Consider the following 23,926-nt stretch of genomic DNA (forward strand, 5'->3'; position numbering starts at 1 on the left):
CAAGAGAGATAATGCACATCCTAAATCCCACTGGAATGCTGGCCAGGAGCCATGAGACTGAAAGCCAAAACAGACAATGCATAGGGAAAATACTGACATGGACAACAGAGCAGTGACTGTTACATTAAAGTGGATCATGCCAAGAGATTGCATTCCAATGCTGTTGTGTTTTCTCTCAGTGGGGTGATGTAATTAATTGGATTGTGAAAGAAAATAATAGTCAGCTATAGTCTGTAATTATCAGCTGTGTCAATATTAGGTAATCTTGCCAAGGCAAGTAAAAAAAATTAAAACTAAAACTTTCCCTTTAGGCTAGAAAAGGCCTTAGAAACGCTTATTTTTTCTGGTTTCTATGCAGCAGGAGCAACAGCAGTGCTCATGTCTGAATGTAATAAAGCTTGATGGGTAAGCTTGTGTAACTATAAATGTACAGCAGCAGTCAAGTCTAAATACCTCTATTTTAAGGGGTGCAGCGATGGTACGGCCAACCCATCCAAAGTGCACACACACACAGTGGGCAGCCATTTATGCTGCGGCGCCCGAGGAGCAGTTGGGCAGTTTGCTCAAGGGCACCTCAGTCGTGGTACTGAGGGTGGAGAGAGCGCTATACCCACCTCACTCCCCCCACCTACAGTCCCTGCCAGCCCGAGACTCGAACCCGCAAACTTTGGATTACGAGTCCGACTCTCTAACCATTAGGCTACAACCCCCCCCCATTGAATTGGGGGAAGAAAAAAACTGAGCAGGATTATTTTTTTAAAAATATTTTAATGCACCATTAATAAAGGGTCCAACGCATTAATACAAGAGAAATATTGCAAATAATATTAAAACTTCAAATCAAATTAAAAGGAAAAAAACAACAAAACAAATAACTGAATGATAGGTATGTACAATTATTTTCTTGCAATGGGAAGTAGGAAAAGGATGAACATATATACAGACTAGAACCAGTGTGTTTCTACGAGAAACAAACACCTCTACAATATTTACATGTAATTCTTTTTAACTTTGTAATTTTTGTTTTTTTATGGTTACACTTCTGTGGATCAGTTTTTACTGAAAGACTGCAGTAAATCTACATATTTTACAGGTTTTCCTCTCAAAGGAACAGAAATGCTGGCAAGGCCCACTGACAAAGTGTGGAAAAAAAGGGGGAAAAACAAAGTAATGTCATGTCAACATGTCAATTTACGGCAGAGCGGAGCAAAGAGAGAGAGAGAGAGAGAGAGAGAGAGAGAGAGAGAGAGAGAGAGAGAGAGAGAGTGAGAGAGAGAGAGAGAGAGAGAGAGAGAGAGAGAGACGACCAGTAATATGAAAGGACAGAACAGAAGGAACGGACATGACCACCTGTTCTAGTGAATCTCTTCACATGCACATCTCTCAGAGGAATTGGGACTTTCATTTTGTGGCGAAATATATAGATATGCATACCCAATTTTGGATCTTGCGACTGTTAGTAAATGAGTTATGAGGAAATAGATATTTTCCGATATATTCTCCTTAGCAGAGGAGTTAGTGCGCTGTGTCTCAAAACATATGCCCGATTCAAAACATATGCCCACAGTTCTTCAGTGGTCTACAATAATATCAATGCCAAAAGAAAACAATGCATACTGCCATCCTTTTGCTAAAATATCAGTGTGCATACATTTCAGTACGCCAAAAAGACGACCTTATCTGTCCTGTTCTTCTCGTATTGCTAAAAACTATGAATGAAAGGGATATCACTTCATGTAAGGGGTGAATTAAAATGATGGCAGGTACATGATAATGATTATTTTTTACAGTGTACTGGCATTGTAACAACTAATTTGTGAAAAATAAAGTAAATGTACAATGTAACAACTTACAATACTAGACCATTTTTGAATACCAGTACATCAGGCTGGAAAAGGAGACATATTTGATTAAGATCGGTTGAACTTTGAGGAAATTTCGAAAGAATGTGCGCCAAAACGGCTTCATATTTTAAAAAAATGTGGTGAAACTATGCAGATAATCTGAAGAATGTACAGCAACAGATCTGACCTAAATAAACGACATGAGCGAACAGTGCTCAGAACAGGGACAATAAATAATGAAATAAAATTATATCTCTCTCTCACGACAGGGGTGAAGTCTTAAATCTTAAAGTCTTAAGTTTTTCGGTAGGTCTTTAAAAGTTGCCCTTTGAAAAAAGACCCAGCACTTTAAAGGTGTTTGCCACTGTCAGACGTTGTGCATAAGTGAGCGGAATATGTGTGTGTGCATTTGCTGAACAACTTCAAAGCATAGACCTTGGCAAAACAACACCACCAAACACAGCTGTAACAGGAGGAACGAAATTGAGGGCCAGGTCAGGAGAAAGAAGAAAAAAACAACTTTACAGGTGGAACTGGAGGTGTTGCGGCAGTGCTGAGATCCCTCTGGGCCAAACATCTGATTAAACATCCCGACATATCCGTGTCTGTATAGAAGCTTTTCAAAGAGTCTCCCATCATACACTACCTACATTGTTGTGTGCAGAGAAGAGTAACTTGTGGGCCAGGAAATTTAATTGGCAAGTCATGTATCGGGGGAAGGTCTAGGACACTTTTAGTTGAGGGTTCCTCTGCAGTTCTCTGTGCCACACAGACATGGGATTTTGTTCTCTTCAATGGGGAACTTGTAATCATACGTGATCTCCTCGTTCACACCGATAGGCTGCTTGGAGTATATGACTATCTTCTTCTGGGACTCGATGGTGATCACTTTGGCGTAGCAATTGGGCTGTGAGAGAGGATGCAAAATCATGAATAAGATGCAGAACAAGTACGGGTTTCTTGAATTACATTCCCTCCAGTAGGAGTGTTGGAAAATTTAGATGTTTCCTTTATGTTTGTGTTCAGCATAGCTCTATGTGAGATCATTTGCTGTTGCTGGAGGGGATTATCACTATTGTGCAAACACAAATTCCATTCGCAGCTGGGAGGAAGAACACATGCCTTTTTGGCTTTTATATCATTAACATTATCCATGTCTTATCAGCAATAAACTAGCAAATCCTGCAGCTGCAGGGAAGCCCATCAAATAGACAAAAATCTGCAGATCTGAAAGACCATCCGTAAACACTGACATTCATAACCGGATTTGACAATAATGAGTATCCGATTGCCCGGGGAAAGTGTGAAAGACATTCGGGACAGTTGAGAGAATTGTCTGGCCCGAAGTCTAAGACCTACCTGAAAGCCTTAAAGCACTGATTATTTGGTAACACTTTATTTTAAGGTGTCCTTTTTACACATGGTACATGTACTTACTATAATAATAACAATTATGTATAATTACATGCAAGTAACCCTAATCCTAACCATATAGTAAGTACATGCAGTTAATTAATATTACTCAGTACTTAAATGTATAATCACACTGTAACAAGAACACCTTAAAATAAAGTGTAAAGGTCATTGCACACGGAGTCCGAAATTTTCGTACGTTGAAAAATAAATACGACCTCACGTTGTGTCAATCAGTTTTACACACTGCCTCCGAAACTTTCGTCCGTCATAAAAAAATTCGGATCAAGTTTGATTTTCTGCGTTTTCGCATCCGTAGCATGCATTTTTGATAAGAAAGGATGACGAATATGAAAAAACGCATGCGAAAAATTCTGACTCAGTGTGCAATGGCCTTAACTGTTTATTTAATTTGTCTCTTTGTTCTATTGTATTTATTTGCTTTATTGCTTGTGACATGCTTATTTGTTCTTATTTTATTAGGGGCTGTTTACTTGTCTTGAATAATGTTTCAATTTTATATTAAAATTGGTATCATAACCTTATTAGAATACATAAGTTTTTTTTCTTCCAAGGCAAATGAAAACTTGAACTAAAAAAAAAAAAAAAAAAAAAAAAATCCTATCCTTGCATAACCTTGGTCAACATGACTATCCTCCCTCAGTTTAATGCAATACTGATGGTGGTTTTATATATAAATGTGGCAGTTATTGACATTGGGAGTGGCAGCAATATGTTTATCAGGCGTCATGTGGTATTTGAGATATATGGATACGTATGTGTCACTAGGACGGTACTTACCGTGCAGCAATGGTTAATAAACCGAGCCAAGTTGCCACACTTGGTGGCGTCAATGATCGTGTCATGATCGACACGGAATAGGTAGCTGCTCCCGATGCCTTCTTGGGCATATCGCTTCTCCCGATTATCAGCAACCATCTACAAATGGAGCAACAAACACAAAATTACCACCAACGAATCAACAAGTATGTGTTCCTCAAGAGGAACCAAACTCACTTCCTAGTAGAGATCACTTAATAGCTGTCAGCTCGATGCTTACCTGTCTGATACTCTGTCCCACATACTCAATGACCATCTCATCTGCAGCAATGGATTCCATGGCAAACAGGCCCCATTCATGGATACGGCTGCGGCCAAACCTCAGCTGCTTCTTACGGAACTGCAGGCAGATGAATTACAAGCATGAAGACATGTAAACACATACAGGATTGACCATGTAAGTGCAAGAATACTCTGAACATTAAACCCCAAATTGGTCCATAAACAGAATGAATAAACAAATTATGCTAATATGCTAGCAATTAAATTCTAAATAAGACAAATGCATGTCTTTAATTTTGGATTATGCACGCACCTTTTCATCTTTTCCTCTTTTACACTACTTTTCTAAAGTTTTGGGTCAGCAAGATTTTGGAATGTTTTTGGAAGTCTCTTTTGCTCACCAAGGCAGATATATATATTTTTTTAAATACAGTCAAAAACAGTAGTATTAAAATATTGTAATTTAAAAAGATGGTTTTCCATTTTAATATATTTTAGAATATAATGCATCCCCATGATGACAAATTGTCAGCAGTCATTACTGCAGACTTCATTGTCACATGATACTTCAGAAATCAGTCATGGTTAATATGCCAATTTGCTGCTCAAGAAATATTTCTTATTATTATCAATGTTGAAAACAGTTGCTGCTTAATATTTTTATTCAGATATTGTTTTCTGGATTCTATGAATAGAGTCCAAATAAATGAATAAGCTGAATAAGTTCAAAATAACAGCTTTTTTTTAATATATATAATTACTTTATAACATTATAAATGTCTTTACTGTCACTTATGATCAATTAAATGCTTCCTTGGTGAATAAAATTTAAGAAACAAAATATTACTGACTGATTTTACTGGAATGACATGAGTGTGATAACAGACTAAATACTGATTAACACCCCAGAAATCCCCAGGCTAGAGCATTCCAATCTGTCTAAACATTGTTCTATACACATTTTTCCAAAACAGAGTTTTAACAATTCCTCCTAGTAACCGCTCCAAACACACAGGTTATAACTGAGATAAATGGACTGTCAAATGCTTTTTTACAGCAGAAAGTCTGTACATCCAGTTCACTGATTAAAATCTGGCTTTAAAGTGAAAAATATTAACATAAAAGGCCCATAGGGAAGCCTTTGTGTAAAGTACCTCCACATCTGCTGTGTAATAAACCAACCAGACATATGTCTGCCCTTTCCAAACATATGGAGTGCATTCTTTCATTCTTTACTCAAAGAACATGCAATTAAGGAGGTCCAAAGAAGAACTGCTTTTAAAAGGAACACCTTTTAACTTTGAATACATGAACTTAAATTCAAAGATCTTATCAAACCATATCAAACAACTAAAACCTGATAAGGCTCAGCCAGACAGGGTCACTGACACAGGAGTCAATAGACTTTACAGAGCTATTTGAGGGGGAACTAAGTGTAGTGAATTACACTACAAAGAGCACAATGACAATGATCCCTGCTGGTCATTGTGCCCACAGATGCCATCCACTACACGGGCATTGCACTTACATTACACACTGAATAGAATGCTATGAATTACTACACTGATTAAGGTCACGGTTAAGTCAATGAACTGAAGATCTTTACCTTCAGCTGGTTCAGTTTCAACAGGTCTGAGTCCATCACTGCTGGAGTTCCAATAGCGCTGAGGAGACGCCGCTGCTCAGAGCGCCTTTCAGAGAGCAGACGGTTCGAGCCCTATGACAGAGACAGACAGAAAGATGCTCAGATAGATACAAACTACTGACTCAAACTGTCTGCCATGTTCATGCTAAACAAAGTAACTTAATTTCAGTAACACAACTACAGTAGTACATACATAAAACACACATTTGAGTTATTAAAACCTAAAGTGAACCTACTGAGGTATCATATTCCCCAGCTTCCTGCACAGTCACTGGCTGGTCCAGCTCAAGGTAGACATCTTTCTCCTTGCGGCTGATGGCATAATAGCCTTCACTACGAGCACAGCCTGTGACATGCTCTCTTAGCTGCCCATCTGCGGTCTTCTTCTTCCGCCGGGGGTTGGGGATGTTGGTGAGTGCAGGCAAGAGGTTAAGGGAGCAAAACTTGGGAAAAATGTACTTAGAAAGCAGCATCAATATGTAAATTAAGCTTTTTACTCTCTTAAACTTGTTGACTCTTTAAATTTGGTGTTGTGTTACTGATAATTCTGTTGGCTTCTGTATCACTAATAAAAGCACATGTTTGTTTGTATAAACTGCATTTTCATTCTTAGGCAGCTGTAAGGATATTGGTATGGGGGACCCAGTGTGTGTCGTTGAGCCAGTCGGTACCGTGATCATCTTGCAACAGTTTTTCGTAGGTGCTCTTCAGGAGCCTCATATCCTCCTGGTCAAGGCCAGTGTTCCAGATGTCATACAGGATGGTCATCTGCTCAAACTCACTACGGTTCTTGTAAGAGGGCCGTGGTATGGGAGCTGGGGTGGGCATGTGTTTGGGCCGTCGCAGAGTCGAGGGGGTCAAGCCAGCTTCCTGCAGGAAAAGTCGTTCGCTCTTTCGAACCTCTTCCTTTTCAAAATCCAGCGATCTCTCCAGACCAAAGTCAGAGTCTCCGGAGTCAGAGCTGGAGCTGGAAAGCTCACCAGACTCCAACTGTTCCACATCCACGTCTTCTTCATATTCCTGACAATAGGTAGAAAAATGGATTATGGTAGGAAAATGTTAGGAAACAGACAAATGAACAAACAAAATGTGCACAAAAAGCAGACCACATTGTGGGACAATCTGACACTCTTTTGCAAACAACCATATTACCCAACAATGCAGAACTGTTGAAAGCAGTTGAAGTTCTGTGGGTTTGTAGGGTAAACTGTTATATCGCAACAGCCTGAAACATCCCTGCACGTTAAAATTGTTGCAACAGTGCTCTATAAATAATGCAAAGTGCCACTGAACTAGGATATAGACCACTGAGAAAATATATATTATACATACACAAATCATATAACATGTTGCAAAGATTCTCATAAAGAGACCAATGCTAGGGATGCCACTTGAAACCAAGCTTCAAGTGATTTAAGCTGAAAATTAGTCAAGCAACAATTTAAAAAAAAATAGTTACATTAAAAGCAACTAACAAAACACAATTACATTTAAGGGGCATTACACTACTGTTCAGATGTTTGGGTGAGTAAGTTTTTTTTTTTTTAAAGAAATTAATACTACTATACTACTAATACTACAAGGATGCACTAAATTGTTTGACGGTCAAGACATTTACAATGTTACATGTTATTGAACTATAATTTTTTTTTTATTAATAATCAAAGAATCCTGAAAAAATTGTATCACCGTTTCCACATAAATATTAAACAGCACAAGTGTTTTCAACACTGATAATAATGTGAAATGTTTATTTAACGCTAAATCAGTATTTTAGCATGATTTTTGAAGGATCATGTGACACTGGCTGTTTACATGGACACTTTTTATGTTTCAGTCAAAATGAAATCATTCTGATTGATATATCCAAATGCAGTGTTTACACAAACACTAAGCAAAGAGATCGAGTTTTTAGGTCCTAATTAGGAGACGACGAGCACATGAAGCTTAGTGCCGTGCTGCTTATATTTACCAAGCAGTAAAACCACCCACTGTTGCCAACACAAGCCATCTGTGCATGAGAGTATGAAGTGAGGACTGATGGGAAGTTGTTCTGCACCACAGATGATGAGAGGAAGGAGAATTTTAGAATAACATAACAGTTATTTATGACACTTCATTCTACAATAACAACAGCTCGTTCCATGTGTCATTCATCATTATGGCAATTCTACGTCATTACACATGCACAGTGCTTTCCAGTTTTAGTTTCCATCTGATCCAAGTATTTACATGTCCTCTCGAAGGAATTAGAAAACTTCTACACCACCCATCCCAATCGCAATTTCATTCAGATTGAACTCAATTGGATCGATTCACGTGTTTACATGAAGACATTTCAGTCCAATTAAGCCATCAATTAGATTACTAACAGATTATTTGGTTGCATGTACACGTAGCCACTGAAGGCTGTAAGGGCTGCTAAAAATTTGGCTTTGAAATTACAGAAATAAAATACATTTGAAAATATATTGAAGTAGAAAGCCGTTACTTTAAATTGTAAGATTTCACAATATTAGTAATTTTGATCACACAGGGAGAGATTTGTTTTAAAACAAAATCTTACTGACCCTAAATGTTTGAACACTAGTGTGTATCTCATATCAGTGTTTCTCAACTATAGCCCTTGGGACCCACCACCCAAAAAGCTTTAGATGCCTTACTATTCAACAAACTAAGAAGCTGATGAATCAGGGGTTTTAATTAGTGAGACATCTTAAACATTCTGGTAGGTCGGTTCCCCTCATCTTATATCATATAACACATATATATATATATATATATATATATATATATATATATATAGGAGGGAGAATATATGAGAATATCTATTTGAGTGAAAGTGTTAAATGAAATTGCTCATTTTTTAAAAAGGCATTTATAAACGATCAGTCATGGGAGTTTGAAAAAAAAAACTAAATTATAAATGAATCTTTCAAATGACAATCACAATCAGTAAGAAAATTCTATAGTCACCCCACTGGACTATATTTTTGTCTCTGTTCTACTGGGAATAAATGCAACACAATGACAACCACCGTCACTTTGTTCATGCTTTATCACTACATGTTGAGAAGTATTAGCTTGTTAGTAGAAATTTCTCACAAAATCCCCATACCACAATTACTCTAAATGATGCTTAAGGCTGAATTCTCTCGCAACAAGTCATTTAATGAGAACCAGACGCACAAACCTCTAACTTCCGTTTCCTCTGTTTCTTGATCTGTTTCTCCTTCTGTTTCTTAGAGATTTGCATTTCCTCATTTTCTTTGTCCTTCCTACTTCTCTTCTTGCTCTTCCCTTTCCCCCTCTCTTCCATCTCTTTGCTAATCGATCCTCTCCTCTTGTGCGGTGGGCCGAGGGTCTTGGTCTCAGCCGTGCCCCTGGCATCGCACAGCAGGCCCATCCCGGAAAGGTCCCCGTATAGCTCTGGAGCCTCTCCTCTTGCGGCTAGAGCATCCCCGATGACCTCTTCGGGGGCTTCCTGAACACCGTGCTGGTTGAGGTCGGCAGGGAGTAGGACTGTGGGGTCCTGTTTTGTCCTCTTTTGTGGAGACGTGAGGTGCGGAGGAGCAGGAGTTTTAGAATAGTTGTGCTCCTGCAGGATGAACAGCCCCTCTGGATCCGGGAGTGGTTGGCGTGGGTGCGGGGCGAAGAAGTCTCCCTCTTCTTCCTCCAGCTTGTGCTCCTCTGCCTCATCGGAGGTCTCGGTTTCTTCCGAGTCGATATCTGCCTCTGGGTCCATCTTCAGCGCCACATCAGCCAGCACAGACAGGTCAGGCTTGGGGGCAGAGGCTAGCTGCAGCAGGCTGGACACTCCCAGCTGCTCCCTGAGTTTCAGCCGCTGCTCCAGCTCCTCTTCATCCTCCTCCTCTTCTTCCAGAGCGGGATGCAGGTGAGGGCCAGAAGCCGACTGGCTGAGTGTCCGAGGGCGACCACGTGCACGACCCTTCTGCGTGGTTGGAGTAGGGACGGGGTCCTCGTAGGCCACTTTGACCAAGGAGGCGTGGTCCAGCGGAAGGTTCTGGACAGTGAGGCAGACGGGTGCCGGAGGCGTTCTGGGAGAGTCTTTGCCACGTTTGGAGGAGTTTTTGGCAGTGGGAGTTTGTGGGGATGGAGGGAGACCTGGACTCTTTTTGGGCTCATCTGGCCGCAGGGAACGCACCGGTGGAGGGACGGTAAGAACGGCGGAAGGGGAAGCAGGGGAGGTCAGGGCGTTACTCTCGCTGGGACGAGAAGCAAACGGAAGGAGCATCGGGGTGGGCTTGGAGGAGGCGGCTGGGGCACCTGCTGTGGGCGTGCTTACAGGAGAAGAGGAAGTAGGAATATCTGTAGCTTGTGAGACAGGAGTGGGAGATGGAGAGGGAGCAGAAGGGGACAGAATGGAGGGCTTGACCTCGCTCTCTTCCATTGAGAAAGAAACAGTCTTGCGCCGTTTCTTGAGTGGGGGAAGGAGGAGAATGGGTGAAGGAGGACGGGGATACGGAGAAGATGGAGGCACAGCTGTAGCCGTTTTCTCTTCTTCTGGTAGTGAAAGAAAGAATAAACTTGTTAACAGGACAGCCCACTGAATTCTGTAAATTCAGTTACTCTAACTGAATTAACTGAGGTTAGAAACCTGTATGACTAACTTTGTTCTGTGGAACACAAAAGAAGATATTCTGAAGAATGACACCAACCAAATATTGACTTCCATTACATGGACAAAAAAATACAATGGAATTCAATGCAAAACTAAACTGTTTGGTTCAAAATATCTTTTGTGTTCAGCATAACAAGGATAAACAGGTTTGTTTCGACATGAGGGTGAGTAAACAATTTTCATTTTTAGGCAGACTATACCTTCTTTTTTTGTTTGTTTTTGTAAAAAGTGATCTTTAACTGACCTTGTTTGACCTCTGCAGCAGTCGCTGATGATTGGTCAAGACTTGCTTTGTCCCTGTAAGAAACAGACAATGCATGTCAATGTATCCGTGAAGAGACAACTTTCTTCTCAGTAGCAGTCAAAAAGGGACGTACCCATCATCCTTTTCTGCATCTATAGCTGCCACGCTGTCCATCGTAGACTCGTCCATTGTGTCCAATGATTCACTCTCAGCGGCCTGTTCACCATCCTCTTCATCTTCATCGGAGGAAGAGGACGATGCTGAGGATGATGTTGATGAGCTCTCAGAAGTGGAGGAAGAAATGCTTTCGTCATCACTGTCTGCGCTAAGGGCTTCATCTGAGAAGCAAGAAAAATCGAGAAAAGAGTTAGATAGCAACATAGACCCACAAGATATGATTGGATAGACACATAAAAGCCTAAAATAATGTGCACTTAGCAATAAGAGCCCAAATGAATGAGAACAGTACAAAAGGCAAAAGACGTAAGCTGCATACCTTCTGACTCATCCACTTTGTCACTGTCTTCATCCTCCTCCTAAATATAAAACAATGAGGAATCATCAGTTGCAATAACATGTTTGAACTCATCTGCTGAAAGTTGAGAATTTCCTCACAGCATTTGAAGAAAAAAAGAAATGCTGCCATCTAGTTATTATTCAATGAAACAACAACTAAGTATAACATTCTTCAAAAAAAATTTTTTTTTCATATTTTCAAAACCAAATCTTAGAATGGCAACACTCCACACAAATATTGACCTCGATAGACTTTTGCCTTCACAGGCATCACACATGGTATCGTGACAAGTTTAAAGGGAGAAAAAAAATCTTTTACATTTAATATTGATGACATTTTATATTTTGTCAATATTTAAATGAACATTTAAATATTTAAATTTGTAGATAAAGACTCACCTAATTGCCATGCATGTTATGCATTTGTGTGTAAGATTTATTATGGAAAAATTAGAATTTAAACTTTATAAATACGATATTCAATTTATATATAATTTTTCTTCTTTTTTAATTCAGAACAGATAAATTGTTAAAGTTAAAAGGTTGTTCGGTTAAGTTATCAAGTCAACATTTTAAACAGCGCTCGTATCGTTAACTAAAACTAGGTAAAACTATTAAAAATTGGTTGTTGTTGACAAATAAAGTGAAAGGTAAAATATAAATATTAGAAGAGCTTTTTTTAAAAATTTTATGCAAGTTTAAATTCAAGTTCTTGTGCAGGCCATGTGAGGCTTGAGCTGCAATGGATGGGATACTAATGGGATGCTCCCAAACAGCCCATGCCCACTACTACACAGACACACAAAAAAGAGACATAATGGTAAATAAACCAACCTTCTCCGAGGAGGAACCATCTGATGTTTCTTCTCCCTCACTGTCCAGGTCATATGGTTTGCGTGCCTTTGCTCTGCTTCTTCTCCTGGCTGCTCTTCTGTCTGCCACACGCCTCTCTTCTGTTCTTCCTGCAGCAGGGTCGGCAGATTTGCCCTGATATGAGTCTGAGAGAGAAACAGAGAAGACAGCAATTAGAATTTACGGTAATGTCATTAATCCAGCTCTAAACCATAGCATTAGAGACATACCCTCATCTTCCTCATCGGGTGGAGTGGAAGGCCTGGCTCTCTTCAGCTCACCACCCTCCACAAGTTCCTGAGGCTCCTTCCTCTTCACCTGAACAACATATTCCTAATTAGTAACATCATTTTCACAAGGTTATTTCAAATCATGGTAATAAAGTGTGTCAGTCTTATCAATGCAATTAACTGAAAATATTTCAATTTCTGTTGTAATTTCTTCAAGGTCAACCAAACTTTTATTTTGATGCTATTTTTAGCTGTTTTGGTTCCTTTTCACACCACACTGTTTGCTCTGGTCCGAACCAGCTGAAACGAACCAAAATGCAGTCACATGACAACATACACTTCACTTGTTGGCTAGATGTGTCTTTGAACGCATTCCCTAAACTGCTTTTCGATTGGTCAGAAAGAGCGTGCGGGAAAATTCCAACGGTGCTTCCGGAAGTAAACAAAGACAGGAGTAAAATGCAGCACACAGCACACTGCTACTACATTATTATTACAAATTTCTATGAAGCTCCGCACCTCCTCACAACCCCAAGTTTGTCTGCGACCTGCCATGCTAAACTGCAAACTGTCAACAAACACTTCCTCATCCCATAATGCACAGCACAGCTGACTACGGCAGCTGGTTTAGTCCAAAAATGCGCAGTTCTTTTTGCAGTTGGGTCTGTTTGAGGTTGGATCGCGTTCTCACCACAAACAAACCGCTCCAGGGTTCGTTTGAAAGCGTGCCGAGACCACCTCTTCAAGGAGATCTCGGTACGCTTGTTTGGTCCGCTTTTGGTGCACACCCGAGTGCAATTGCTGCTTTCTCACCTGCCCAAACGAACCGCACCAAGAGGGAAAACGAACTCTAGTGCGATTCAACCAAACTAAATGAGGCAGGTGTGAAAGCACCCAAAGACAGCTTTACGTGTGTTTGAGTTTGTGTATTAGACAAAACCCCAACATTCATATTTCTGCTGTGGGTCAGGCTGTTAGATCAACTCATAAAGAGTAAAAATTCCCGGAGCTTCACAACCAATTTGAAAGCTCCATGTGATGGTCACTAGGGGGTGAAATGTGATAACCATACATGAACGTCAAAAATTGTTTTTAAACATTTAATAGGTGGTAAATAACGTCAAGCACCTTAAAAGAAGGCAAACACAAGGCTCCCCGCAGGGAGAAACCCTCCATGCCTCCACTCTTGGCCCAGTCTACCAGAGACATGAGTGGCTCCCGAGGTCGGTTGCTGGTCTTCTCGTCCTTCTTGTCTTCCTCTCGTACCACTGCAACTCCCCGCATGGCTGTCTGGAATGGCTGAGAAAATGAGAGCAAGAGGTACAGTTCATGAACACTGAAGGTCATTAAAAAAAACAACATGTGTGACCCTAAGTAGCACAGGTATATTTGTAGCAATAGCCAATGATACATTGTATGGGTCAAAATTATCGTTTTTTCTTTTATGCCAAAAATCATTAGGATATTAAGTAAAGATCATGTTCCATGAAGATATTTTGTAAACTTCCTACCGTAAAAATATATTCAAAACTTAATTTTTGATTAGTAATATGCATTGCTTCAAGGACTTCATTTGGACAACTTTAAAGGCGATTTTCTCAATATTTAGATTTTTTTGCACCAGATTCCAGATTTTCAAATAGCTGCATCTTGGCCAAATATTGTCCTATTCTAACACATCAATGGAACACTTATTTATTCAGCTTTCAGGTGATTTTCAGCTTTCAGGTGAATTTTAAATTTTTAAATTTCAAAAACTTGACCCTTATGACTAGTTTTGTGGTCCATGGTCACATCTAGAAAACTCTCAGATGTTACCTTGGCTTTCTGTTCCTTGCGGTCCCACCACTCGTCAAAGGTGCCAAAGGCAACGTTCTCCACCATCTTGCGGTTCAGGTCCCTCTGCATGATGTTCTTCATCTCCTCAATCAAAGCTGCCAGTACCTGCTGCACTACGGCCTCATAGGGGTTGTGGCCCATTATGGCCATCTGGTCACCTGCTGCTCCGTACAGCTCTCCATCTATGCCAGGCACTGTGCTGAAGCCAGGTGGAGGATAGTGGGAAGGAAACTGCTGGGGCAGCAAGTGAGGCGGCCAGGGGCTGTGGGGAGGTGGGATGGTGTGATGGTGTGGAAGCTGTGTGGCGTGAGGGTCCGGGTAGGCGTATGGTAAGTGAGGAGGGATGTAGCGGTGGTCCTGGTCATAGTGAGTGGCAACATTCCCATCTTGGTCCATGTATGGGTGGTGTGGGTGGTGCGGCGGAGGGGGTATTGAATGGAGGTGAAATGATGGGGGATATTCAGAGGCAGGCGTGACTTCTGCAGGGGGTGCCGAAGAGCTGTTGGAGGAGGCCATTCGCATCTGGTGGAGGCGACTGAGCATGTGTGTCTGCATCTGGAATGACATGGGTGCTCCTCCGCAGTACTGGCTCATGAGCTCCATGGAGCTGGCGTAGTCGTACATGTGATGTGGCAGCGGAGGAGGGTACTCTGGGTGCAGCTCCATGTGAGGAAGCGGAGGTGGTATGCCAGGGGGTGGCGGGGGCTGCAGGGAGAAGCCAGGCAGAGGTAGGGGTGGGAGGTGGGGAGGGTAAGACGGGATGGGAGGAGGTGGCATGGTGGCGCTGAAGTGCTGGCTGGTGTCCGGGGCGGGACTCGCAGAGGGGTCTGGGGTTTGGGAGGGGAGGGCAGATTGCGAAGTGGTGGCCGGTGAGGAGGATGAAGAAGCAGCGGGATGGGGGGTCACTGTGGTGATGGTGTTGTCATCTTCATCGGATATTTCCATATCCTCCCCAGAGGAGTGAGGAGAAGGCTGGAGAGAAGATTGTGTGAAGATTACATGTGAAACACACACTTGGGGGGGGGTTTCTATATATAAACAAATATAGTGGTGCACCGAAACTGAGAAATAATACTCTCACACCACAGAAAGGAGCAGGCCAAATCCTACCAGAGCATGAAAAATAGCAGAAGCATTTACGTCATGTCAGAATTAGCCAAATTTATAAAAATAAAAAGCGACTTCAACTGTGATAGTTCACCAAAAATAAAAATTCCTGCATCATTTACTCACCCTCATGCATTCCAAAACCATAAGAAAATGGTTTGTCTTTGGAACGCAAATAAAGATATTTAAATATCAAGCTTGAGTGGACTGGATTTCATTGAAAGTATCTTTATTTGTTTCAAAGTTAAATGAAAGTCTTATGGGCTTGGAACCATATGAAAGTTAGTAAATTATTTATTTAGTCAAGATATAGATAGACAGATAGATAATCATATTTTGATATTGTGGGTAAACTAACCCTTTTAAGGAAGTTATGAAGCTACTTATGCACATAATACTGTTTTATATCAAAAATGAACATTTTTATTACCAATAATGGGTCACAGTCTGTTCTGGCAGGGTCATGAATGGCAGGAAAAACAAAGCTAATACAAATAAATACAACTAACCATATAATAATAGTGCATAGTTATAATAGAAAAATAAATAGGCACATCAGTTTTAAAAAAAGGATGCAATGCCTCCCTTACAGTTTGTTACTGAGCATTGCCACAGAAATGAATAATGAGTCTCAGGACATGAACATCTCAGAGCATTTTTAAATTTAGCACTAATATATTCACCTTAATTTTCAATGCAGAAGTCAGCTTTTTATTGTGAATGACCGAGACTAATGATTAACTAGCCACTGTGTGCTGGTTGAGTCTTGACGTTTTAGATTGTTGTTACTGTTTCCAAGCCTTTACTTCGTATCAAGTGAGAATACTATTTCAACAGTCATTTATAAGCACACATGTCATCTATGTCAAACATTTAAGTTCAGCTTTTTAAAACTTCTGGCATACATTACAGTCTCCAGGTTAACAATGTCTCAGACACCAACAAGTGATAAACAAGGAATCACTCTGGTATTCAGTACAGAGATTATAATTGTGATTTTTGATAGTACTGCAACAAAACATGATTAAATATATGCACCGTTTGGTGTGTTCTTTTTGGGATCCGATAGTGCCTGGACCTGGAATTGGTGGCCCATGACACCAGAAGTAACAAGCAGATTTGCACATTCCAATTACAAATGATAGCACCTAGTCTTATTTTAAAAATAAGGTGAATAATAACATGTAACCAGTAGGCCTCACCTGTGCCTCTCCATTGTAGGTGGATGGGGTGTGTGGAGCCCTGTGTGAGTCAGAGGTTGTGTGCTCCTCCTGAGGCGGTGGCATTTGGCCCTGAAGAGACTCTGACACCAAACTGTGCGTGGTGGGAGTGGAAGAGGCCACCTCTGGAGGTGTTTTCCTGCCTTCGCTGACTCCAACCCCTTCCCTTTTGGGCCTGCTGCGGCGCCCATCTTTCTCTCCTCTCCTCCTCTGTTGGCCTCCCTCCATCTCTCCTTGTCTCTTGTGACTGGGCCTTTCACCGTTCTCCTCTCTGAGTTTCTTTCCCCCGTCGTCTGCATTCTCACCTGCTTTTCCCCTCTCTCTGTCCTCCTTCTCATCGTCCTCATCATCTGAGGCAAGGAAAGAAAACTTGGCTTTTTGTTCCTTCAGCAACATCTCAATACGTGAGTCCAAGCTGCTGCTGTGGTGCATGAACGGTAGGCTCTCATTGGTGGAGTCAGGCTCTGGGGAGGAGTCACGCTGTGGAGGAGGTGGAGAGAGGGACGCTGTCGAAGAGGGGAGGTGGTGAGGCAGGGAGGTGGAGGATGGGGAGGTGGAGGATGACGGGATTGAGGCGTGAGGAGGCGAGGAGGTCGGAGGTGTCCGAGGTGGATGGGGCGGGGTGCTGGGATAGCATTTGGGTTTGGTCCACTGTTCTTCTCGGATGGGACTGTCCTGACCAAAATCAAGAGAGCCGAGGGTTTCAGCCACAGCTGCTGCAATGACGGAGGCTGGCGGGAGGGGAGGAGGTGGAGGTGCCAGGGGCGTGTGAGAATGAGCACGGTAGTCATTGTCCATGCTTCCTCCCATCCCAAAACCCCTCTCGTCTGCACCCTGCTGAGGACGGAAAGCCGGCGAGGGCTCTAGCCGGGAGGAAGAAGGTGTGTCGTAGGGGGACAGGTCTTTAGATGACGAGTATCCTCCATAAGCGGAGGTGGCAGAGGGAGGCGAGAGGCTATTGGATGAGTGGTGGCTGGAGTTCAAGTGGCCTCCGTAACGTGGATCAGAGCTGTTATAGTCTCCCTCTCTGTCTCGCTCCCATTCCCGGTCTCTACTGCTCCTCCGCCGGCTCGATCCGCCTCCGCCGCTGCTGTGGTGGTTGTGGGAGTGATGGTGGTTCCGATGCCTTCCGTGATCTCCCGAGCGGGAGCCTGAGCTGTCGCGCCGGTAGCCCCTGCCGTCCCTGTCCTCCCGCCGATCAGCATGATGTGAGTGATGTGAATGGTAGGATTTGGATGTGGACGAGGAGTTTGTTTCCTGTTGGTAGTGGTAAGAGGAACGTCGGGAGCTTATCCCACCTCCATAGCGCCCTCCTGAGTCCCTCTCCCGATCCCTGTGTCCTCTTTCTCTATCTCGGTCTCTATCGGACAGCGGTGGCGGCTCAAACTGAAGCCCTGGAGGTGGCATGGGTGGATGCAGCGGCATGTGCATCCCTGAACCTCCAACACTGGGATACGGATAGGGAGGCTCATTAGGTTTGAAGGGCGCTGAAGGAGGATATCCTGGCCGACCCCTGTGGAACACGGAGGGTTCTTGCGGAGGTGGAGCGTGTAAGTCATCATGAAAGCGAGGGGGCTTGAATCCTGATGATGAGGAGACTGCTGAAGAGGAGCAGGAGGAAGATGGAAGCATATCCTGCTGGGGATAACTTTGAGTGCTGCTGTAGCCACTGTGCCTGAAAGAAAAGGATATTTTCTTAAATCTCTAAAGAAACTTAAACAAGTAACTTCTAATCAAGGTTTTATGTAAATCTGAAAGCCAACCTGCCCACAGAGTATCCCGAGTCTTGGGAGAAAGGGGTTCCAGAGCGAGGGGTGTAAGGGGTGCCGCCGCCCTGTGAAGAAGCAGAGGAACCCGGCGTATAGGGTCCTCCCAGTGAGGATGGAGGGGTGTCTAGGCGCTGGTCTCCAAATCCAGTCTCCACAGAACAAGGGGTGGTGCTGCCAGAGTTCAGAGGCGCAGCAGGAGCTGCCATCTGATCTGTGGAGAGCCTCCGCCGGATATCAGACGACTAACAAAAGAAGAAAACAAATAACAGCTAACAATTACAAAGAATAAAAAATAATTAGTTATAAACATTATCAGTTTTTTGGCATTGGTTGATACTGCATATATGTAGTTTCCACATTTCTAGGATCTTTGCCATCATTTAACAATCACTTAAATTTTATCAGTGTAAAATTGTATGAATCTTTAATCACAAATAACGCAATTTGCTCATTTACATTACCATACAAAGAATTCTCTTTCAAAAAACTTGCGCTTTTGAAATTTCTATTCAAAGAATCCTGAAAAAAAATGAATTGGGGTTTCCACAAATATTGAGCACAAAATGTATTCAAACGTACCATTTTATAGATTAAAATAGGAAACACTTATTTTTAATTGTAATATTTAACTTTACTCTTTTACTGTATTTCTGATCAAATAAATATAGACAGTGTGATTCCTTTAAAAAATAAAAATCTTGCAGAGCCCGATAGACGATAGTTAGTAATATATTTTTTTCTTTTTAAGTATAGCCTTTAATATTAAATATGTATGAGCTATTGGCCATGAAAATAATTATCTTTATCAGCGTCATCCTTTTAATACCGTTGCATTTCTAATAAAAATATGGTAAATACTGTGCTAAACAGGACCCGCAGATATATGAAGGCCAATTCACACCGCACAGACAAACTCCAACAAACTAGTCTGTTGGACTTTCTTGGATCAGTGCGTTACCCCTGTTGGCGTTGGTTGGAGTTTGTTTTCACCCGACTGAACATGCTTAATTGGCGTATGTTGGGTCGTGGAATGTCTGAGCAGTGTGAAAGGGTTTTCCAACAAACCACAACAAACTCTGACGTGGCCACGAACCGTTTCCATGATGATGCGCATTTCACTTAAAGCGTGCTTTACCTTCGGCTTCTTTCGTTTTTTCAGGCGAAGAATGACACGCAAAGACATTAATAACAGTAAAATTTTGATTGTGGTTACAGGATCATCAGTTTCATCCCCAATCAGATTAACACCAGACGCGAGCGGCGCGGTGCGACGCAACAAAATACAACAGAGGTTCTATTGATTATAATCAGTGACGCGGTCTACACTGGATGCGGCGCGATGCGACAACTGTCACGTCCGGTGTAGACACGGGATTATTAGACTTATTGTGACTCGAAGTTTGTTGGTGTTGGTTGGGGCAGTGTGAACCAGACAGTTATTTTTAATAAAATTCTAAATCCAACAGTCAACTTGTTTGTTGGCGTTTGTCTGTGCAGTGTGAATTGGCCTTAAAACGTAAGTCCCTGATTTGTGACTGGCCAATTTAAACCGAATATTTAGGAACACAGCAATTAAAATTCCTTTGTCTCAAATCAAGACAAAAAAGTCTTACAGCATAACCAATAAAATCCCCTATTATTGTTTTAATACAAGGGTGTGGCTACATAATTGATCACTTGAGGGAAACATTATTTAAAGCAATCCAAAACTCCTCCAGATGAGGGAAACACATTGGTCACTGAATAACATAATGCTGGTACACAAGGTAAAAAAAAAAAAAAAAAAAAAGTCTCAATGCCAGCAGCCACCTTCTATAGACACAACTGCATTTGGAAAATCTAAATGCACTGAGAGGCTTGATGACTCTTTGTCTTTCAGACATTTTGTGGTCCACTTGTGGTCAAGATAATAAGGACCAGGGTATTTGAGACGTGTAGAATAAACTACAAGACAACTCAATCCATGGAAGGCTATTGCTCTTCTAGGACGCCAAGAAACTTTGGCTGGTAACCGCACACACTTATAGGAAAGCAAAGTGTTCTTTCCAGTGTGGCTGAACTAAGGTTTGCTTGTGTACTCACCGTATCTGGCTGAGTCGGGGCTGGGGGCTGAAATTTCTCGGTGAGGGCTTTGCCTCCAGTCGGCACTGTCTGAGGGGTGTATGAGCCACTCACTATTAAGTCATAGTACTTCATTCTCTGTTGGCCTAGAAAACACACACAATATAAATTCAACTACAGTGTGGTGGATTTATTTCCATCATGCAACTATGCTACATATTTTCAAGAAATTAAACGATGGAAGGACATAAACAATCATTGTTCTAAAATGAATTTTGATATTACTTTGCAAGAAACAACAGAAGGTGAGAATCCTGCACTGGTCTCTTCATGTAGCCACCTCTTTGGATATTTGAAGGTAAATATGAAATTCGTATAATAAAGATAAAATCCTTTAATTAACTGGGCTAAGTCATTAAAATAGTTGAAAGTGAAGATCTAAGCGTTTCAGCTACACAGCCTTCTTCAAGATATTACAATTTTAGTCTGTATTATCTAAATAAACATATAATAAATACCTAAAAATTTAAATCAAACATTTTAAATGCTACTAATGAATAACGTAAATGGATACTCCTTTAAAGATTTTCTAAAGATTACATTTAATAATGTTAAGTTATTTGTGGCTTTAAAGATTAATTTTTAATGAGTGTTAGATGAAGGCAAAAGTCATACAAAATTAAAAAACATTATTAGAAATTTAATCCTGATTGCTCGTCTTTCCCCCTGATTTAAAGACGTCTCTTAGGATCACCAAGTCAGCATTTATTTGATTAATAATACGGCTAATACTGTGAGACATACTTCCAATTTATTTCTGTAATTGCAAAGCCGAATTTTCAGCATCCATTACTCCAGTCTTCAACGTTACATAATCTTTCACTGTAATATGCTGCTTTGGTGCTCAAGAAACATTTGAAATGATCAGCAACATTGAAAACAGTTGTGCTGCATTATATTTCTGTGGAAACCATGATAGGCTTTTTTCAGAATTATGTGATTAATTAAAAGTTCAAAAGAACAATTTATTTGAAATAAAAATATTTTGTAACATTACAAATGTCTTTACTGTGACAATTGAATGCATCCTTGCTGAATAAAAGCATTTTTTTCCCAAAACAAAAAAATAATCGACTCTGAGCTTTTGAACAGCAGTGTATGTAGAAAGTATATACCTCAGAAAATTAATGATCAAAAACAATAAAGAGAGAAACTCACCTTTGATATCTAGCTGGACATGGACAATGTTTCCCATAACAGAAGTATTGTGCAGGTGTTTGACGGTGTCTTTGGCCCCTCTAGTGCTGGTGAAGAGGACACGGGCCAAGCCCAAGTGCTTCCGAGTCTTGGGATGAAACAGAATCTCCATTTCCTCAACCTCACCAAACTTGGCGCACATCTCTGCCAGGAATGGCTCTTTGATGTTATCATTCAACCTCGCAAATGTCACTTCCTTCAGTGGTATAGGACCTACGTAATACTCATCCAACTATGAAGAGCAAAAAGAAAATGGCACAAAGAGCTCACCAGAAATCAGCATAATAAATAGAAATGATAAAAAAAGAAAGGCATACCTTAAATTTGGGCACTGGCAGCGATAGCTCTGTGTGTCTAGACCAGATTCTGCGGGGTCTTGGATCACGCAAGTCCCCCACAGGCGGGAATCCTGAATCCTAAAAACAAGCAGAACACACAGACTTCACATAAGTATGCTCTGTTTGGCAGTCCTCGTGTATTATTATGTATGTCCATACCTGTACACTAAAGTGAATCCCATCATATCTGTAGATTTTCTGAGTAACCCGTCGGAGAGCAGGGTCTTGTACAAGCTTATAGCTCTTCCATTGCAGAGTGAGAGTTTGCTGAGTGTCCGCCCCGCTGTCCGGATCCATGCTATCACTGCAGAGAAAGAGACCACATTGAGATGTTGTGCAGATGCTCACAGCCCTCAATGACTCGCAGTAAGAAAAGCTTTTCACTTATAGTTCATTTCACTTCACCAAGCAACCAATCTGACAGTGTCCACATGCAAAAGAGCAGCAAACACTATAATCTTGAAAATGTCACTCTGTAATCATCAAAACAATAATAGCAAACAATGTGACATATACAGCTCCACTTTTAAAGTTTTCCCTTTGTTTATAAATACACACACAAAGAGGTCTCCATTTAGGGAGCTGTAATGTGTTGTCGCCTCTTTAATAAGACACTGGCTAATATTTTGTAGTCAATCTGTCAAGCTGATTTTACATCCCTTATATTGAAGTTAGAAAAATATTCTATATTCAACTTAAAATGTCACATACATCACACGCAATAAAGCGTGGAAAATAAAAGCACGGCTCCCCACTGTGTTTTACGGAGTAATAAACGAGAAGCACTGCAGTTTTTGTATAATAAATGCTATCTGACACATCGACTAGCAGCAACAACAACAAGCTAACATAAACACTGAAGCTGCTAGCTGCTCAGCGCGAGCTAGCTGAAGTTCAACTTCAATACGATGTGACAGTAGAGTACAGGGCAAATGCCAATTACTTCTAGCAAACGAATTCAGACTAATTCGCAAAACTGAAAAGAAATATTGCAACATGGTGTGCCAAAAGACTCACACAACGGAGCGCGCGTCTTGAGGACTATTGCCCGCTTCGGCAGCCGCTAGCTCGCTAAAGCTAGGCCTGCATCAGCGCAGAAAAACACACAATCCTTAGTTAAAATCTAGCTCCGTTTTGAAGCACGAGCACTAAATCTGGTCTAAAACGGCGTCGCTTGTATTCCGGTGCACTATCGATGCGGCATACGTCTTTGAATTCCGCCAGAAAATGAAATGTACTAAAAAGAATAACATAATACAGTAAGCGGCCACCGCGTAACTAACCTGAGAGCCTCGCCTGCTCGCCATCAGTCATTAGAAATACTAACCGTAGCATTGGCACTCGCACTTTCCACATAATTCCCGGCCTCTGCTGTGCAATACCTGACCAATGACGTTAAAATATATTGTGGGTATTTGTGCTCATAAACATTAAAATTGTAATATAAATTCACATTAAACCATTTTCTTGTCTTTACTTTTCTCAGAACAGCTCAATATATTTTTAACCGACGAAAGCGTGACTTCTTTATGGCGAATTTGCATTTTCGTTTCATTTTATGTCATCGAAAGTTTCTTTTCTATTCATAAATATAGCAAGACCTTTGTTAAGATGCATAACAATTGTCCGACAAATTTATAATAATGTTTACTTTATTAAACAGTAAAAATAACAAATTTAGGAAAAGGGTGCAGATAAATGAGTTATGCGCAGAAACAATTTCCTCACAACTGGTTACAACCGATTTGGAAGTAAAACGAGCTGCAAAATAAATTTTAATAATAATAAAAAATAAATCTAGCTCGTATTTCTAAATATCTCTTATAATCGCACAACTTACCCAAAGAAACAATGCAAATAAATATAAAAGTATGATATATATATATA

At 41.1% G+C, this 23,926-nt stretch overlaps 1 protein-coding gene across 2 annotated transcripts; it reads right to left on the reverse strand.

Moving 5' to 3' along the window:
* Window positions 1-757: 757 nt before the first annotated feature.
* Window positions 758-23,354, reverse strand: LOC306855692 (histone-lysine N-methyltransferase SETD1A-like). Of its 2 annotated transcripts, none has more exons than XM_079394498.1 (21): window positions 23,323-23,354; window positions 22,199-22,343; window positions 22,019-22,117; window positions 21,663-21,933; window positions 20,466-20,590; window positions 18,378-18,625; window positions 16,597-18,289; window positions 14,267-15,259; window positions 13,577-13,747; window positions 12,449-12,536; window positions 12,201-12,364; window positions 11,347-11,386; window positions 10,984-11,188; window positions 10,851-10,903; window positions 9,158-10,485; window positions 6,594-6,984; window positions 6,201-6,379; window positions 5,926-6,036; window positions 4,318-4,437; window positions 4,059-4,196; window positions 758-2,751 (listed from the first exon to the last, which is right to left on the reverse strand). In XM_079394498.1, the coding sequence occupies exons 2-21, from the start codon at window positions 22,334-22,336 to the stop codon at window positions 2,578-2,580; spliced, it is 6,729 nt and encodes a 2,242-aa protein (XP_079250624.1). In that variant the 5' UTR covers window positions 22,337-22,343; window positions 23,323-23,354; the 3' UTR covers window positions 758-2,577. The 2 variants fall into 2 exon arrangements, with proteins under 2 accessions (XP_079250624.1, XP_079250623.1); XM_079394497.1 differs by having other exon boundaries at window positions 9,158-10,488.
* Between the last annotated feature and the right edge of the window lie 572 nt (window positions 23,355-23,926).

The sequence above is a fragment of the Barbus barbus genome, assembly GCF_936440315.1.
Source record: "Barbus barbus genome assembly, chromosome: 3".
Lineage (NCBI taxonomy): Eukaryota > Metazoa > Chordata > Actinopteri > Cypriniformes > Cyprinidae > Barbus > Barbus barbus.

Bases quoted from the DNA above. Each gene is read 5' to 3' on its own strand.
- LOC306855692 (XM_079394497.1), bottom strand. From the start codon at position 22,336: ATGGATCCGGACAGCGGGGCGGACACTCAGCAAACTCTCACTCTGCAA. The intron at 18,290-18,377 runs GTTGGCTTTCAG...CTTTTCTTTCAG, and splicing joins TCGGGATACTCTGTGGGCAG to GCACAGTGGCTACAGCAGCA. The intron at 6,380-6,593 runs ATATCCTTACAG...TCTTGCCTGCAC, and splicing joins ACACTGGGTCCCCCATACCA to TCACCAACATCCCCAACCCC.